Genomic DNA, 18751 nt, shown 5'->3' with positions numbered 1-18751 from the left:
CGTAAATTCCATTTGGCAGTCAATGAATGAAACACCTCTCACTCCTATAAATTAAACAAAACAGAAATTGTAATAAGAGGACAATAATATCTGCTTCACCTTTTCTGCTCCTAGTAATTGTTAGGAATATGTGTTTGTATATTGGAAAATGGGTGAAAATTGAAGTGGGAGAATTAGTGCCTTGGGAAAAAAGGGTCTTCTTTTTAAATTATTTTGCTTTTTTGGCTTATAAAAAGGGCATTTCTCGTTTTCAGGTCACCCACAGACTCACGAGTCACAACCCATAACTCGTTAGAGAGAGTTTGTGTGTGTGACCTTGGTGCATAGAAAGAAGATGGAGGACCAAAATGGTGGTGGTAAGTTCAGCCAAGGGCTTCGCAAGTTGAAGCCTTACCTTGCTATATTGTCCCTTCAGTTCGGCTACTCAGGCATGTATATCATCACCATGGTTTCTTTCAAGCATGGCATGAGTCATTGGATACTCTCAGTTTACCGTCACGTAGTTGCCGCCATTATCATAGTCCCTTTTGCACTTGTCCTTGAAAGGTATCTTTCTTTCACTCTTCCACTAATGTTCTTCTTAATTCCCAACACCTCTGTCTTAATTAAGGTTCAAAATCTTTGCAGAAAAATTAGACCAAAGATGACTCTTCCCATCTTCCTCAGGATAGTCGCACTTGGTTTCCTTGAGTAAGCCTCTTATCAAACTCACTCCATATTCCTAAACCATAACTTGTTTATATTCTCAGTCTCTTCATGGATTCAATTATTATTCGTCATCTCACATGCATGCATGCATAATAACTGACTAAACATATCATATATCAACTTTTCTTTTCTATTATTCATTTCGTTGAAGTAGCATTAACTTATATTCCTTCTTTTTGTCACGAAAATAAAAGATTCCTAGGGAATAAGAATTCCAACAATTAAATATTCATCTTTGATTGGATTTCTTAATTTTATACTTTTTTATAAATATTCATCCTTATAGTTGCTTCACTCTTGCACTGTTTTCTTATAAACATAAATGCAAGATTAAGAATAGAAACAAATAATACATGTCAATATCTCTTACGGTAAACCCTCAAGTTTAAAATCAAATGAACGAATACTATATATATATTTTCTGCATAATCTATCATTTTTATTACCTGATAGTGACCTCCACCTTTTCTAGAGGACACGTACCGAGGAAAATGATACACCAGAGATAATCATTATAACAAAAGGCAAAGTTTCCAATCATAAATTCATTACTTCCTTACTTACCAATAATTTTAATTCCTTTTATTATTTTAATGTACGGAAATGCAATAAAAGGCATGTGTGTGTTGGTGGTAACATGGTCTGTACAAGGCTGAAGTGAAGATATGAGCAACCAGCAATTACACATAATAAAAATTTAGTGCGTTAGACTTAGAAAATAGGTATTTATAATTTTAATGCGATGCAAACATATCAAAGTGAGGTATTGTTTCAAAATTTAACCGTAACATAGTAATTGATAAGGAAAATTAAAACGAGAAGAGAACTCATATACTTTGGAGGGGATAGGAGAAGGGAGGAGCGTAGATTTTCTTCTTTATCAATTTTAACCTAAAATTGAAGATATCTGGCAGCTAAGAAAAGATTATGTTAATTAAATCAAATTATCACTAAATATTTTTAATCTTGTCGATATTGATATATAATAAAAAAATATTTTATTTTCTTTATCTGCCATTAATTTCCTCATGAACTACACAATATTTTATATCCCTCTCTTCCCGTCTAATTTTTTTTAACATAATATGTATACGTTCACCTGAAAATAAGAGATTTTGTTTATAATTTGATTTGATGAAATGGAACAGGCCAGTGCTAGATCAGAACTTGTACAACATGGGAATGAAAATGACTTCAACAACGTTTGCATCCGCCACAGTTAATGTCCTCCCAGCCATTACTTTTATTATGGCTCTCATTTTCAGGTAATTAAAACCTTCAATCACTGTCCACCCTTATAATTAATGCAAGTGTGAGTGCTTACGCAAAGGGAAAAGGCTAGTAGTTAGTTGCATTCCACAGAATAATAGGATCCAACATTGTGGAAGCCACTCTGCATGCATGACAAATGATGTCACAAACTATTCTCTGCCATATCCATACACTCTTTGCAACATTAATTAAAGCTTGATTTATGAGATTCCATGTAGTCCAATGTTGTCGTTTATGCAACTTGGATTAAACAACACTATTTTCTTCTGTCAAGGGATATGGATATCAAATAAGATTCTTCCATTCTTTGCTTTTTTATTTACTGTAGAAAGATATTGATTCTAGTGAATCTAATTAACGAGATGAAAACTATTGTATCGACCAGGCTGGAGAAGGTGAACCTGAGAAAATTTCACAGCCTAGCGAAGGTCATTGGAACGGTTATAACAGTTTCAGGAGCTATGGTTATGACTCTGTACAAAGGTCCTGCCTTCCAAATCATAAAGGGTGGAGGAGCCATCAGCAGCCACAGCAACTCTAGCAGTAGTACCACTGAACCCTCTGATCAACACTGGGTGGTTGGCACAGTCATGCTCATATCAAGTTGTGCCAGTTGGGCTGGTTTCTTCATTTTGCAAGTAAGCTAGTCAAAACTACTCATGCAGATGTCAGATTAATTAGAATTCGAAATCAATGAAACTTTACATAACAAAAAACTATTTATTCTCTGGTTGATGAAGTAATCAAGTAAAAGACAGAAAGAAATTATCCAAGTGTGGTTAATAATCTGACTTTGTGTTACCATTTTGTGGATTTAGTCATTCACTTTGAAGAAGTACCCAGCAGAGCTCTCACTCACAGCATGGATTTGCGTAATGGGAATCATTGAGGGTTCAATCGCATCCCTTATATTTGAACGAGACTTTAGTGTATGGGTCATAGGCTGGGATTCAAGGCTTCTTGCTTGTGTGTATTCTGTGAGTACCTTAATTTCATTAGTAATTAGTAATTAAATTAAAACTGAAGCCAATGCATGATGATATATATAATGATGATGATTTGAGTTAGTGATTAAAGTAACTAATTTGTGATTAATAATAACCAGGGGGTGATTTGTTCTGGAATGGCGTACTATGTACAAGGGGTTGTGACCAGGGAACGTGGACCTGTGTTTGTGACATCTTTCAGCCCTCTATGTATGATAATCACCGCTGCATTGGGTTCTCTTGTTTTAGCCGAACAAGTTCATCTTGGAAGGTTTGTGTTATCTCAAAAATAAAATGAATTAGCATCAAACAGTTCATCATTAATGTGGTAATTAAAGTTGTGGTGTGTGTTTTCAGTATATTTGGGGCTATTCTGATCGTGTGCGGACTTTACACTGTGGTGTGGGGCAAAAGCAAAGACCGTGTGAACACAAGAGAAACAGGGAAAGAAGCAAGGCAAGAATTGCCAATGAAGGACAGTACAAAATCAGCGTCAGACAACTTTTATGGGCTTGAGATCAATGTTTCAGATGAGGTGTTGAGGAAAGGTGTCCCACCAACAACCTTATCATGAAGGTCCTTTCATAGGACTATCACTATAAATTTTCCTTTTATTGAGGTCAAGAAAGATTTTGTTCAATGTGAAAATCTTTACCTTCCTCACTCCTTTCATTGTGTCCTTCTTTCCCTTTAACTTTCTTCCGTGTTTCGGAAAGTATAATGTGAATCATCAAATAATGCAATAATTAATGTTCTTGTATCTGTTTTTTCTGCTCCTAGTACTTGTCTGTCACATGTGTCATTATGTCATATGCTCAAAGCAAAGATTCTATTTATAAAACAAAATCAAACATGCGGAGACTTCTACCAAGCTCTGAAACAAAAATCAAACGCACTTCCTTGTTCACTTTAGGTTTTAATCAGATTGCTGTGTTAAAAAAAAAAAAAAACATCACTACGGTAATTCTTTCTAGAAATATTTTAGAAGTATATATATATATATATGATTAAAATTATACTTTAGTTAGCTTAAACTTCATCGCCTATTTGATATTGTTTCACATAGAGAAGAAGGCTCATAGCATCAACTCCTATCCTTGTATGAATTCATGTGATTTAACATTCTTCATCTTATCACACATTATTACTTTTTTTTATTCCTTCTAACGTGTCTCTTTGCTCAACAAACTTCTTCTCTATTATAGCATATTTACACGTTACATTAACATATTAAGTTCTTTCTTTTTTAACGCTAATTATATATGTAAATAGTTTAATATATGAGTTATTCATACTCGTTTTGGTTACTTTACTCACCCAAAAAAGAACTAGTCATGTAGTTCATCAATGCAACTTCCACATTTAATCTACCTCTCTTATATACTATTATTTTTAATTGTCATCTATCTATATATATTTGTTAAGAAGTATTTTATATAACATATTTTGTGTTTTTATATTTTAATTGTGTTTTTATATTTTTCTATCCCGAGGTAACAAGAAGTGGCATTGTTTTAGGGCTTAATTAAGCTACCCATTTTATAGAAACTTGGATAAGTTTTGTAAGCGCTTAATTTATTATTTGTTAGACAACACCTCTATCTAAAACCTATTATGGAAAAGTTTCAATGCTTTTGGAATCATACTTCCATATACATTTAAATGCTGAATTTGAGACTGAGAAAGACTCCAATATGTGTAATGTTTATTTTTTTTTCGATAATTTAATTGTGTCGTTTTCTTTATGCGATTATAATTAAGTAATTGATTGGAGATAATGAAAACCCTTAGACTGTGTTCATTTAGATAATTTATTGTTTAAACTAATTTGTGCAGATGGAATGAAGAATGAAGTAATGTTCGTTTTGAGAAAATTGCAAGCAATGAAATGCCATGATTTGCAGGATAAACACTTTTTCTATCATTCAGTGATAATTTAATATGAAATTTCACCTTTGTCCTATTGTAATTTGATAATTCCCAATTTTGCATATATATGAAAATATAACTTGCTAGATGGATTCCAAGTAAAAGTATTATATTTGATTCCAAATCAGTGTTTGATGAATTTTAAGAATCTAATGAACAAAAATTCAAACAACGGACTTCCATGCATTAAATAATAATAATAATATAAGAATGGAATTTTAAAAATTAATTTTTATTTTTTTTCTCTTTATAATAATTTTTACAATTATATATAATATTAATAAATTATTATTTTATATTATTTTTACTATTAAAAGTATTTTGTAATCTTTAATTTTTATTAATTAAACTTTTTTTATTTATCACATCGATCAAATTTTATATTAATTCTCACAAATTTTACTTTTAAATTCATTCTTACTTAGGGTGTGTTCACTTGAAAGTGAATTACTGTTTACGCTGGTTTAGAAGCGATAAATTGAAGCAAATCACGTGTTCACTTCCAACGATTTGCGCAGAACGAATTGAACTTAATTGCGGGATTTGCACTTTTTGAATCACTCGCTGAAGAGAGGAGATTTGGAGTGATTGTTGTATAAAGGTTTAAACCTTTTTTTGGTCCCTAAGTTATGAGTGGATGTTCAGTTTAGTTTCCGCTTTTAAAAATGTAAACCTTTGGTTCCTAAGCTATAAAAAATGTATCAAATGAATCCTTTTTTTATGTTTATGGTCAAAGTACAAAGAGCAATCTAAAGTGATGTTATTATTAAGAAACAAATCAGAACAATCTAAAGATGTAGCAGTTGTTAAGAAACAACTAAAAACAGTATTTCAATTCAAAAAAGGACTCATTTGATACATGTTTTATAACTTAGGGACCAAAGATTTACATTTTAAAAAACGGGGACTAAACTGAACATCCGCTTATAACTTAGGGACCAAAAAGAGGTTTTAAACCTTGTATAAATGTCATATGTGCCCCTCAACAATTGTGAAATTTACGCCTGCACTCTTACATGTACGGTTACATGTTTAATATAATATATAGTAAGTCATCTTCTTCTTTTGCAAGCTTGATACTACTGTGCTGGAGGTATTTTTAATTATTATATTTTTTACTTTTAAAAATTATTTTTAATAATTATTTTTAAATTTTTACTCTTAATAAATATTTTTACAATTAAATATAATATTAATAAATATCATTTTATATTATTTTAATATTTAGGGGTATTTTGGTAATCTTTAATTTTTGTCAATTAAACAAATTTTTTAAAACTGTCACATCCATCAAATCTTACACTAATTCTCATAAACTTTACCTCGAAATTTACTCTCAATTACTTCCAAATCTACTCAAATAAACACAACAAAAATCATTCTCAAATTCCTTCAAATCCACTAAATCACTCTTCCCCAAATCATCTCCCTCAATCACCCTCAAATGAACACACCCTTAATACTAAATCTATTTAAATAAATAATAATTAATTCACCTTCAAATTCATTCACGTACTCACTGTGCTTCAAATCTTTCTTTTAAAGTAAACACAGCCTTAATTTTTCTTAAAGCAAGAAACTTGATCGTACTATTTAGTTAAATGATAGTGGAGTGAAGGGACTTAAGTTCTCTGACTTAAAGGATTAAGGTTAGAATGATGGTGTAGGTTGATGAGAAGTACACCTAACATTAATTATTATCTGGATATGGCATTATGTGTGAAATGTTGGAGGAATTTTTTGGTACAAAATATTCTAGGATTTGACAATGTGGTTTTCGTGTCAGCAATTCCATTATTGATTCAAACAGTAGTATTTGTACAACCAAGAGAATCAATTCAGATTCCTTCCAACTTAACTCTGTCACAAAGATTCTCCTCCTAATTAAGCAACACGTGACGTGAGGGATCTAATGTTCTACACTTCACATGCAGCAAGACAGAAGATACCACTGAATAAATAAAAATTAACTTAATTAGCACTGTTAAAATAAATAAAAATACCATATTTTGCATGAAGACAAACACCATGCATTGCTCTATCTGTTTGACATGAATGAATGCATTGAATAAAAAGATGAAAATGTTATGAGAAGTGAAGTCTATAAAATAAAATTATCTTGTTTTCTTCGAATAGTTTACTTAGAGGATGCATTGAATTAGGAAAGTTGGTTGTGACAAGTTGAAGTGTGTAGGTTTCAAGTTGATGGGATGCTTTTCCAATGTCCATGGGTGGTACCTCATCAGAGTAGTATTATTAGCCCTACGTCATCTCTCTCTCTCTCTCTCTCTGTTGTTTCCATGTCATCTCCCAAATTGCTTTGTTCCTTTGGAAGTAGGCAGATTCAGACACACTTCATTCACCTACAACTTGGGGGATAGGATATGCATACGCATCATTATCTCACACTCTGTTAATTAACTTTTCAAAAAATTAATATAAAAAATACAACATCAATAAAATATAATTTAATTATATATGATAAATTAACACTGTTAATACTAATGTTACTAAAAATGCATCATGCATGGGTAAGAGGTAAAATTCATATGTATATAAGATATGTATATGGATAATATATATGTGTTGAAAAAAAAATTATTAATGAGTAATATAAAACAATTATACTCATAATTCATCACATCCATAATTAAAATATACATACATATATACATATAGTATAATCCAGTGTCGGCCAAGTCCATTATAATCCTTGCAATGTTGGTAAGCACACAAACAACATCATATCTAACTGCTAAAGATCACGGCACAGGAAAGAAAAATATCAGTAAATGAATGATGAGAATCTTGCCACAAAATTATTCAGATTGAGTTGAATATTTGCACCAGAAATTGGTGGATGATTTGGGTTTCCATTCTGAGTTTCATGAATTTGATTGGTGGTAGCACTTTTGTTCTGGAATGTCCTCAGCAATAGCTAGAAACATGAGATTCAGATGCACAAGTTTCTTCACACACTCCAACGCAACCCTACCTTTCTTGCTTGCCCATTCCTCCTATTAAAAGTGGTAGCTAATCATCTCCAACTCATCTTCTTAGTGCCTTGTAGGTCCGACCAAACCTTCATCACAAGCTTATCAAATCTCCCCAACTTATCTATCACAAACTATACTTCTTTCCATCCTTCAACTTTCAAATTCAAAACATAATCTATTGGAAACTAAGTTTTTGCACCATTTATATATTATAAATTTTGTATTATCATATAGAAACATGTTTTGAAAATAAAATTAGATATTAATAATAGTATGATAGTTGTCCAATAAAACATAATATGGACATTTTAATATGTTAGAAAGTGAATTTTAAACGTAACTTAATCTTACAAAATCAATTTATAAAATAAAATTTGTATTTACTTATATATTTTAAATTGATCTTAAAACTTTTAACATAATAAATAATAAATATTATTAAAATAAACTTTGCATAACTTTGAAATATTAAATTTATAATATCTCTAGTTAACATATAATTTCTAACAAACAATTATCATGTCAATTATTATTTAACTAATTCTTTGAATTAGAGATACATTATTCAATTTTTGAAGAACTATTGAATGATAGAGAGAGATGTTAGACCTTGAACTTTTGAAAGTCTGCAAGTTTTCTTGAATTCAGAGAGAACGTGATAGATAAGGACAAATGCAGAATGGTGATAAATTAAGGTGGAAGCATGATCCGTGGCGATTTCATAACAATAATGATACTTAGATAATAATTTTTTGACAACATCTGAACATCATTTACGTATCATTCTATGATTGGTTAATAGTAGTGTTTATGATTATCATTATTGATTGTGGAGTAATTTTGGACCAATCACAAAATGACACGTAGATGATATTTAAATGTTGTAAAAAAAAAAACTGTTATCTAAATATCATTATCTATTTCATAATGTTGTTTTGGAGTTTGGAGGAGACACTATAGCTACAATGGGCATAAGACGATGCATCTATTATTGTACAAGATTAAAGTGTGCATGACCCAGACAGAGAAATTTGACGATACCGACTACTTTCTTGCTAAAGAAAACTCACCTTTTTGACCATAGTACTTTTCCAGAGATAACAATGCCTTTATAATTCTTTAACATCAACAAAGTTCCAAAAATCCAACATCAAAATACCTAGTCACGACCACCACTTTTTTGCATGAGCAATCTCAAACGAAACATATGTACCATTATTGACCGTGTTTTTCTGTGCTACGTTATTTCTCATAAAGTTTCTGTTCTGTGGCACGTATTTTATATAGTGCTTAGGAAAACAATTCTCAAAAGTTTCAATCACATCACACATTTCTAAGTTTTAATTAATTTTATAATTGCATCAAAAAGCTCTTAATTTTTTTTTCTTTTTCCTACTTTACTATTATTTTCCTACATAATGCAGAAGCTTTAATTTAGTGCACCACAAAAATATGTGCCTTTTTTAAGTGGCAGAGCCACATTTAGATGAATATCAACATCTACTCTTTAAGCTAATACCCTTTACAAATTATTATGTGTATGATTCATTGTACGGGAAGAAAATGTTACATGCGTAACATAGTATATAATTGTTCGCTATTTCAACACATTTTTGCATTTAACCTATTATTGGTTACAAATCTAGCCATGAAGTTACTAAAAAATGTATGTAATGTATCGATACTATATATTTATATTATTAATAAATGAACTTGCACTTCGGAAAAAAAAAACGTAAATAGGTTAATTTTTCACAAAGTCACTTTTAAAGTGTTATTTAAAAGAAACAAGAACTTTTAGAAAGTAGTTTGATCGATTTGAAAGGAAGCAGACACTTGCATTTAATATTCACGCTATGTGCAAAGCCATCATGCATGAAACCTAATTATTTCGTGAAAATCAATTGCATTTCTTCTCTCTTACAATGTTCGACATGTAATTTTTGTTTTTTCAATCGACTGCTTTTTAGTTGTCTAATTTTTAAAATTGAGAAAGTGTAAATCATTTAGTTGTTGATCACTCGATTATCATCATTAATTAAACGAGGTGTCTGATTCTAACATTTATTTGATATTGTTCTTTCTTATTTTTTAGTGTCTTCTTTTTTAAAAAAAATATAAAAGTTTATTCTTTTATTATTATTTTATCAGTGTAATATGTGTCAAAATGAATGTGAAAATGTGTTATAGTATCATTACTTTAATCAATAAATGAAAAAAATTTGTATTATTAATTTGGTTTGGATTCGTTTTATTTGTAAATCACTTATGTTATGATGAATTAATTAGACTAAAATCCTAACCAATTTAATCAGTTCGTTTTGTATTCATGAGTTGATTTGAACCTATATAACACTTTTAGTTCTTGCCCAGATTTTTGTCTTATTAGGAGATATCAACATAAATGGAGTCTCTTGCGTGGGAAAATAGGAAAGTACGATATGCAAGTTAAATGGTATTTCAAGAATTTGATGTAGATAACGAGTCATTTCCTACAACTTTTTTTATAACGATGTTAACGGGTGCAAAGTTTTTTATAACCATATTATTGGTATGGATTATCTACCAATTTTATTAATAATGTGTATAAAAAAATGACTAGTCATTTTTAGTGAAATTTCTTTTTCCACCTTTTTATCCATTTAAAATATTTAAATTCAAGATTTGGATTAAGGAAACCAAACCCAATTTCATTTGAACCAAATTTTTTAAAAACTTTATAAAAAAATATTTTAAAGAATCACAATATAAGTAACCCATTAGTTAACAACTTATCTGAGTTAGATACTTAGATGTTTTGATAGATTAATTAAGAAAACTTAATTCTTGTACTCTTCGGTTCCGATGGGTTATGTCTTTCAATAATAAGATTGTAATTTCAGATAAAAATGTACTATACTGTAATTTTCATGATATTGGAGACGAGTTCTATACAAATGTACATTTAATAAACTTCTAAACATTTAAAAAAGGTATTAAAATTATAACTGTCTTTGAAGCAAGAAGATCCTCACGTCATTCCCAAGAATCAAGCTTAACATTCTTGCTTGATTACTAGACCCATAAATACAGTCCAACGACGTCAAACTACATAAACGGAGTCCACCATCTGGGTTCAAATTTGGGGTTATAATTTAAAATAAAATATGATTTTTCTCAAACAGAAATGATGGATCTTTCAAGTGAGGGTGGGCAAAGTTGTATCTTTCAAACTAATCTAATGATTTAAACAATTCAATTTCATCTCAATTCTCAGGTTTGGACCTCAAAGCAAGATAAACAGAACATAGACAAATATCAACAGACGACCATGCTGCCACTTATGGTTGAGATATGGTAATCTATCTGTAAACCTAGGGGAAATCAAAATATACTAAATTATAACCAATACTGTCAAAACAAGTACCTATCATCTGCCGAGGAAGAAACTAAATTAATACTTCTTCAACTAGCAACAAGTACTGGCCATTATCACATGGATATTTTGGAACAACAGAACATAAAAGGGTGGAAGACCAAACACACTACAAGACATTACATTATACACCATCACCTCCTAATTAATTATGAAAAAATCACCTTGATTATTGTGAAATCTCCCCGAGTTCAATCACTGTCTTCTTCGTCTGCATAAAACAGAGAACGTTAAGGACGGCCGATTCACGAAAAGCCAAAATCCAAGTAACACATCGCTTAGAGAAGATAATTCACCACATTTTCAAAAGTGCAACGTAAAATTGTTTCACAATGAGCGGAGTAATAATAAATCCAGCTCAACTTTTCCTCTCTATTATATTAAGAAATAGCTGTAGCAACTACGGAAGTAAATTGGGTAACAGGAAGCTAAGAGAAGGATCTAGAATTTCGAAATGCAAGAATGAACCCAAAATATTTCACCACTATTAAAAACTTCAGGAGAAAACTTGAAAAGAGTCTTTATTTTCCTAGAGTGATTCTTCAAACAAAGATTATTTAATTGTGCTGTGATTAGCTGCCATTGTCTGTGTTGTGTTCAGCATATTCAAAAGCCGGGATTACTAATCAAGGCCATGTTCAATCCAAGTGTCCCAGAATACAATGACCTCATCGAAATTCAGTAATGATGATGACGTATGATAACAAGGATATGACATGTGTGTCAAATACTATGAATATCCAATACGATAATTTACCTATTTTGAAAATAACAGTATATAACAGATACACGTTTAAAATGTATAAAATTTCTAAAAATATAATAAATATATAATTGCAATTGTTGGGGTTCAAATTAAAGACATATTTTTCAGACATTGTCAAAATAAATAATTATAAATTATTGGCATCATAAAAGCATCACTGTTTCATTAGATTAGACACTTCACCGATAAATATCAATAAATCATCTTAAAGAATCGGAAACAGATATATGACAAATTACAGCATCGGTTCATCAGAGATGATGAGTAATATCCCGATATTTTAAATAATACTTTCAATATCAGATAGATATCAAATGGAACCTAAATTACAAGGGCTGGCCCAATGCTATAAAATGTTGAAATCATTTATACCTACTGCCAAATGGAACTTTGGTTACATGGATGATGTGGCTTTGGATACAAAATAAACTACATTGGGAGGGAAATACCACGAGTATTAATCATTGCATTCTGAAATAAATAATTCATACCAATACTGTGGTTATAAGAAAACTATACCCTCTGTCGATGAAAATTCCATCCTATCAAAGCAGTTATTATTATTAACAGCAAACTACTCAACCGCAACAAAAAGTACTACAGAACACTTGATTCCCGAATCTATGATATCTAACATTACCAATAACTTGAAAACAGAGCAAAGCCTTAACATACTTTAAATATACTTACCATCATTAAATTCTTCACTCTGACTTCCATCATCCTCAGCTTCATCGCTGCCACTATCCTCTTCCTCGTCTTCTTCATCTTCTTCATTATCATTGTCCTCGTCATTATCACCATCTTCAGCCCCGTTGCCACTAGTTTCAACTGGAACCTTGGGCTTTGGAGCTGGAGGAGCTATATAACTACTTGTTGACCTTCTACGAGAACTTGAAACAATATTACTTACATCAATACCCTCAAGTTCTTTGGCTCTTGCCTTCTTCCTTTTTACTTCCTTGATTTCTGAGTAAGTGAGTAAACATCAGAAAAATGGAAATAGTAGCCATTAAATCAAAGCCTGTCATATCTACAGCTCAATGTAGACATACCATTATGGCATAAGAAACAGGGAAGATTAGACCAACCCAATCTCCTCTGAGGTTAAGTGAAATTACAATACCTTCCATCTGCTTTCAAGATATTAGGCATTTTACATCCAAGATATACTGGCGTGTATCAGCCAGCGCAGAAACTGTGATATCAATATAATACATAACAAGATAGCCGCTATTCTGAATCTTTTTGGTCATAAAAATTATTTAATTTATAGTATATTAGTATGTTATACTTTAAATAGTTTATTGCACTTTCTCTTATTATTGTAGTTTAGTTTATTATATTTTTGGTGCTATTAGTGTTTAATTTAAGATATTTTGTAATGTTTTAGTTAGTTTTTATTACCATCATTACTTATCTAGTTTAGTATCTTACATGTTATGCTTCAAATAGTTTATTACATTTTTATATACTTATATCGTTAGTTTATTTATTATATTATATGCTACGCTTTATTAAAAAACAGAAAGATAGGCTAAACTAGACTAGAGAGGAGCCCAACAAAACAAAAAAAAAAAACAAAAAAAAAAATCACTTAGAAGTGTTTGGGTCCATTGGCCCAATTCTAACGTTTTCTTTGATATAACCCTAAGGCCCGGTTCTAACACTCCAGCAGCTCAGCCCAGTCTCCCATGGTGGAAGTTTAGAAAGCAAAGATGGAGAGGAAAACACAGCTTCACAGTGACAAAGAAAGAGGTAGAAGGAACGGGTGGAGAAGAGGTAGAAGGGCAGTAGCAACAAAATAGTTTGAGGTAACAGCACAGCACTCATGGAAGTGATGTGAAAGTTCCGTAACTCTCTTCACTCCAGCCACAAATGGCATCTACGACAGTTTATAACACTTAAGTGCACCACTCCAATCCTCCATAGCGCTGTAGTAGCACTATAGTGTGATATTCTCAACCCTGAGTAACCTCCCAAACCTTAAAATTTTAAAGCACAAATACTCAATTTTATCTCTCCTCAATTATACTGGTAGAGGACATGTAATGCACAGGTAAAGTAGCACCTTGTGGCCACTTGGTAATGGGTTTTAATCCGAAAATAGTCTCTTTAAGGGTAAGACTGTATACAATGATACCCTCTCATACATTCACGAAGCGAGGAGCCTTTTGAAACTATCATGGTACGTTAGTTTTATTCAATTAAACCGCCTCCATACATCTTATTCCAATAATATATTACTAGGAAAACAACATATATCAACAGAAATGTCCAAATTTTATTTGAGTTGCGATGTAAGTTTTCACTCCACAATATACATACAGAATGAAGGCAATGCCCTAAAATGTCATGTAGATTAATTCACTTTAAAGTATGGACAAATTATAGGACAATTTAATTTTGTTGACAACACTAGCAAAGGTTTGTCGACAGATTATGGGACAATTGATACAACACTAGTAACTAATTTTGGTTTCTTATATCTAAAAATTAATCAGAACTAAACAAAGAATACCAATGTAAAACTAGCAAAGGTTTCAATTGTTTGGGTTGCATGAAAGATAATTGCACACAGTTGATAAGAACAACCCCAAGGGCTCCTTTGACAAGGGAATGCATATTTTTTCAATCAGGATGAAATATTACAGCTCAGATCCAGGGATGGAAGAATACTACTAAACATGAACTTACCCTTTTCAGATGGATTAGAAGATAAACCTTCTCTAGACAATATTTCCTCCAACTCCTTGATTAGTTGTTCTTCCCGTTTGTTTTCAGGCACTTGCTTGATCTTTTTGTAAATTGAGGGAGGAACACTGTGATACAAATACGTAACATCAAACTATCATCGTGAACAAATATCCAGGATCATAAAAGGGAACCCAAAGACGAAAATTACCCCATTCCACATGCTTTAATAACAGACTTTAAGTGCTCCACACGTTTGCCATACACAGGGGCTGAAACCTCTTTTTTCTGTAGTTCAGGAGAAAAAAGAAAGCTATAATTCAATGAAATAAACCTCGTATAGATCTTAACTAGAAGAAATTCAATAAAATGTGGAGTACAGCTTCAAGGAAATTCACACACAAAAGGACAAGATTAATAATGTAAGGGTTGTTATTCAGCAAATAGATAGTAACTTTTCAACAATTATGACTCTGGCCACAACTTTTCAACTTATACTAGGGATTCCTATTGCTATCAGCACAAAAACAATAATTTAGTATGACCTTGGAAGCTTTCTCGGATGATGAATGGGACTGATCATCTTCAGAGTTTTTCACATTATCCTCTGCATCACTGATCTCTTCTGGGGCTGCTTTTGCAGGCTTGATCCTTTTCTTACTGGACAGATCAGTCTCCTCTCCTTTGCGTTTTTTGGATTGGACAGGAGTCTTAACCTTTCCTTTAGGAACAACCTTTTTCCTAGGTTTAACTTCATCTTCCTGACTCCCGTCCTCATCAGTCTCCTTATCTGAAGAATCAGAGTTTTCTTCACTGCTGACCTTTTTGGTTACTTTGGTATCAGGTTTTTTTTTTTCAATTTTCTTAGCATTCTTAGCGGGTTCTGAAACCACAGAAGAAGCTAATACCTTCACATTTGAAAGAAACATGCTAAGCATCAGCTAGTGAGTTTGTGCTTCTTATGGGCATCAATGACACTTAAAAGATTTTTCACTCACCTCATCAAGCTGTTGACTTATAAACTTCTTATAGGGATCAAGAGTAAATTTATCAAGTTTAAGATCTTCCTCCAATTGTCGACGAAGACCACCCATAGTGATTGACCTGAAATTAACAGTTGGTGTGCATAAATTAACCAAAGTAAGGACATGCAGTGTAATTCACAAAAAGTGATCAGAGTGATAAATAATTGAAAGAATAGCAGCATACTCTGCATTAGCCTTAATGTACGAAGATCTTTTTCTAACAGCTTTCATAATAAGGGCTTCACTTAGAACTACTTTGTTTCCATTGCCTTTATCATCTCTGGTTTCGAGTTTAGCCCTTTTTTGTTCTTTAAGAAGACCTAACACAGGAGAGTCTTCCATTTTCTCCTCGTCTTCAAGGCAAACATCCTTCTCATCTTTTAATTCACTCTTTTTTTTTGGTTCTTCTGACTCTTGTGTACCTGCACCATTTTCCCCTGCCTTCTCCGATATCCTTGGGGCATCATCATCAACGACCCCTTCTAAGCACTACCAGCAATGAGGTAAAAAACACATTGATATTGAGAAATAAGAACAAAATCCAAGCATTCTTGGTAACATCAGAATTCATAAGACTAAACCAATTGCAACACAACTATATTACAAAGCAATTTTTTATCGTCACTGCTGGCAAACAGTAGCTGTAGTAGTGAATAATTCATTCGACACCATACACTTGTCAATCGTACTTACACTAATAATCATATAAAAACCTGGTTAAACACACCCACATTGAAGTCCGGGTTAAATAAAGAGAAAGGTAACCCATTAAGACCATGTAAAGGCAGAGTTGAATTTCACATGGTGATTGACAACCAACTTATTCAGTTACCACATGTTAACCAACAGTAGACCAGACTCTGAATCATAAGATTCAAAAGAGAACTCTGACACTCCAGAACGCTCCTAATTGTAGGAGGAGGTTAATCGTTGAGCACTTAGGGTTGGCTATCGTGTGCATCCACTAGTGAACAACAGAAAAACTATAAAGCCCTAGAAGCTTCCACTTACGAATTCTGACTATGTTGAAATTAGGGATTCGAATTGAGAAGAAAAGGTGTACCTTGAGCAAACATTGCTTAATAAATCTCTTGTGCACATCCAGAGCATACTCCTCCAATCCCAAGTCTTTCTCAAGCAATCGACGAACACCCTCGAACGTCAAAGAGCTGCATTCAAAAGGCCAAAACATAAATAACTGTACATAAGATTTCAGAATAATGAGAGGGAAGAAGAAGAAGAAGAAAAAAAAAGAAAATTTACTTACTCGGATTGTTCCTTGAAGTGAGAGACGCGAGAGCGCATGGCGGTTTCAATCTGAGACTCTATATTCTCCCCTTTCTTCATCTCTTCAGAGATTTCAATCTGAGACTCTATGGTCTCTCCTTTCTTCATCCCCTCAGTATCTTCGGCCATGTCTTTTTCTCACTCCGCTAATTGGCCTGAAATTGCATGAATTGTATTCAAATTAGGGTACACTTTCTCAGTACTGTGTTCTTAACACCAGAACTTCTGATGTGCCCCAGTAGATAGTCACTAATTATTTAATTCTCAAACTTTCTTCCACTTTTCTTTGCTATTTTCTCCTAATTTTTATGTGAGGACTTAATACCCATTGATCATTTTTAATATAAAGAGAATTATTTTTTGATGAACATGTTTTCTTTTTCATGTCATTCTTTAAATAATTGTTTTTTAAAATTAAAATAATTACATTAACAATTTCACCTCTTTTTCACTAAATTTAAATATCTTTTATTTTATCTTTTTTAAACTTAATCACTATTCAAAACTAAAATAACTACCTATAAAACAAATTACTTACAAAATAAATAAAAACTATATATAATAAAATTGTAAAAAAAATATTTTTTTCTATTTTTATAATTATAATAAAGAATGAATTATATTTACTATAAAAAAAAAAGTAAATACACAGTTTAATTTTATATTTTATATAAGTGGTTTTTTCTTTTCCATGTATATATTTGTTTTCTATTTTTATTCTTTAAATAAATGTTTTCTTTAAATTAAAATAATTATTCGTTCAATTTTATTTTTAAATGATCACGTTTTAAAATTTAATCATTTTTTAAATTAAAAAAATCATCTATAATAATGTAAGTTGTATTTATATTTACTTTTATAATTATAATAATAATTTTATTACATTTTATTATCATAAAAATACAAAAATAGACATAAAGGCATATCATACAAAAGAATATTGTATATATAATTTTTTTTTCTATTCCATCCTTTAAACAACTTCAAATCAACATTATATAAAGAGATTTTCGTGTATACATTTTCTTTTCCATTTTATTATTTGAATAACATTTTTTTAAATTAAAATAATTATATCAAAAAATTTATTCTATGAATTTTTTAAATTTAAATATTTATTTTATTTGATTCTTTTTTAAATTTAACAACTTTTTAAAACTAAAATAGCTACTTATAATAACTTAAATTACTTACAAAGTAAATCCAAAATATCTATAATAAAATTATAAAAATTATTTATTTATATTTTTATAATTTTAATAAAAGCTTTATTATTTTTATTTAAAAAGTGAAAAAAAAATACTTATGAATAAAATTAGAGACAAAATATGTATATAAAAAGGAAAATATGTTTATATATATAATGTATTGGAAACAGCACATGTTATTCTTGAATTCTTTATTAAACTTTTAAAAATATTTAATTAAAAAGTGACCTTTTGTAAAATTATTGTATATTTTTATTGATTTACATAAGTTAAATTTAAATACTTCTTTCATAATATCAGAAGCTTTCAGAATCGTATTCAATTTTAAAACATGTATGCATACACACAGATTAAACATGAATATATAAGTCTATGCTTATGGTCAAGGTTAGGTGGACAAGAAGGTTATATAATTGATGATGGAGTAGAAATTTTTTATCCATAAATAAATTGATAAAAGATTCA

General features: G+C 31.0%; 2 protein-coding genes across 2 annotated transcripts; one reads left to right on the top strand and one right to left on the bottom strand.

Annotated features, from left to right (window-relative positions):
• The first annotated feature begins 244 nt into the window (after positions 1–244).
• On the top strand, positions 245–3728 carry LOC106760824 (WAT1-related protein At4g08300). Its single transcript, XM_014644254.2, has 7 exons — positions 245–546; positions 628–690; positions 1857–1973; positions 2366–2618; positions 2799–2957; positions 3086–3237; positions 3324–3728. Exons 1-7 carry the CDS (start codon positions 335–337, stop codon positions 3538–3540), a joined length of 1173 nt encoding a protein of 390 aa, XP_014499740.1. The 5' UTR covers positions 245–334; the 3' UTR covers positions 3541–3728.
• A 7366-nt stretch (positions 3729–11094) lies between these two features.
• On the bottom strand, positions 11095–17356 carry LOC106762588 (DNA ligase 1). The gene is made up of 9 exons (XM_014646584.2): positions 17059–17356; positions 16855–16960; positions 15976–16280; positions 15765–15870; positions 15312–15674; positions 14978–15054; positions 14770–14894; positions 12763–13041; positions 11095–11517 (listed from the first exon to the last, which is right to left on the bottom strand). Exons 1-9 carry the CDS (start codon positions 17205–17207, stop codon positions 11498–11500), a joined length of 1530 nt encoding a protein of 509 aa, XP_014502070.1. The 5' UTR covers positions 17208–17356; the 3' UTR covers positions 11095–11497.
• Between the last annotated feature and the right edge of the window lie 1395 nt (positions 17357–18751).

This window comes from Vigna radiata, chromosome 5 (assembly GCF_000741045.1).
Source record: "Vigna radiata var. radiata cultivar VC1973A chromosome 5, Vradiata_ver6, whole genome shotgun sequence".
Taxonomy (NCBI): Eukaryota; Viridiplantae; Streptophyta; class Magnoliopsida; order Fabales; family Fabaceae; genus Vigna; species Vigna radiata.
The sequence above is the reverse complement of the archived record's forward strand: the minus strand, read 5'-3'. Positions and strand labels throughout refer to the sequence as shown.

Excerpts from the sequence above, each read along its gene's own strand:
- LOC106760824 (XM_014644254.2), top strand. The coding sequence starts at position 335 with ATGGAGGACCAAAATGGTGGTGGTAAGTTCAGCCAAGGGCTTCGCAAG. Across the intron at positions 547-627 it reads TTTGCACTTGTCCTTGAAAG|AAAAATTAGACCAAAGATGA; the intron begins GTATCTTTCTTT and ends AAATCTTTGCAG. Across the intron at positions 2,619-2,798 it reads CTGGTTTCTTCATTTTGCAA|TCATTCACTTTGAAGAAGTA; the intron begins GTAAGCTAGTCA and ends TTGTGGATTTAG.
- LOC106762588 (XM_014646584.2), bottom strand. The coding sequence starts at position 17,207 with ATGGCCGAAGATACTGAGGGGATGAAGAAAGGAGAGACCATAGAGTCT. Across the intron at positions 15,871-15,975 it reads TACATTAAGGCTAATGCAGA|GTCAATCACTATGGGTGGTC; the intron begins GTATGCTGCTAT and ends TGTTAATTTCAG. Across the intron at positions 14,895-14,977 it reads ATTAAAGCATGTGGAATGGG|TGTTCCTCCCTCAATTTACA; the intron begins GTAATTTTCGTC and ends TTTGTATCACAG.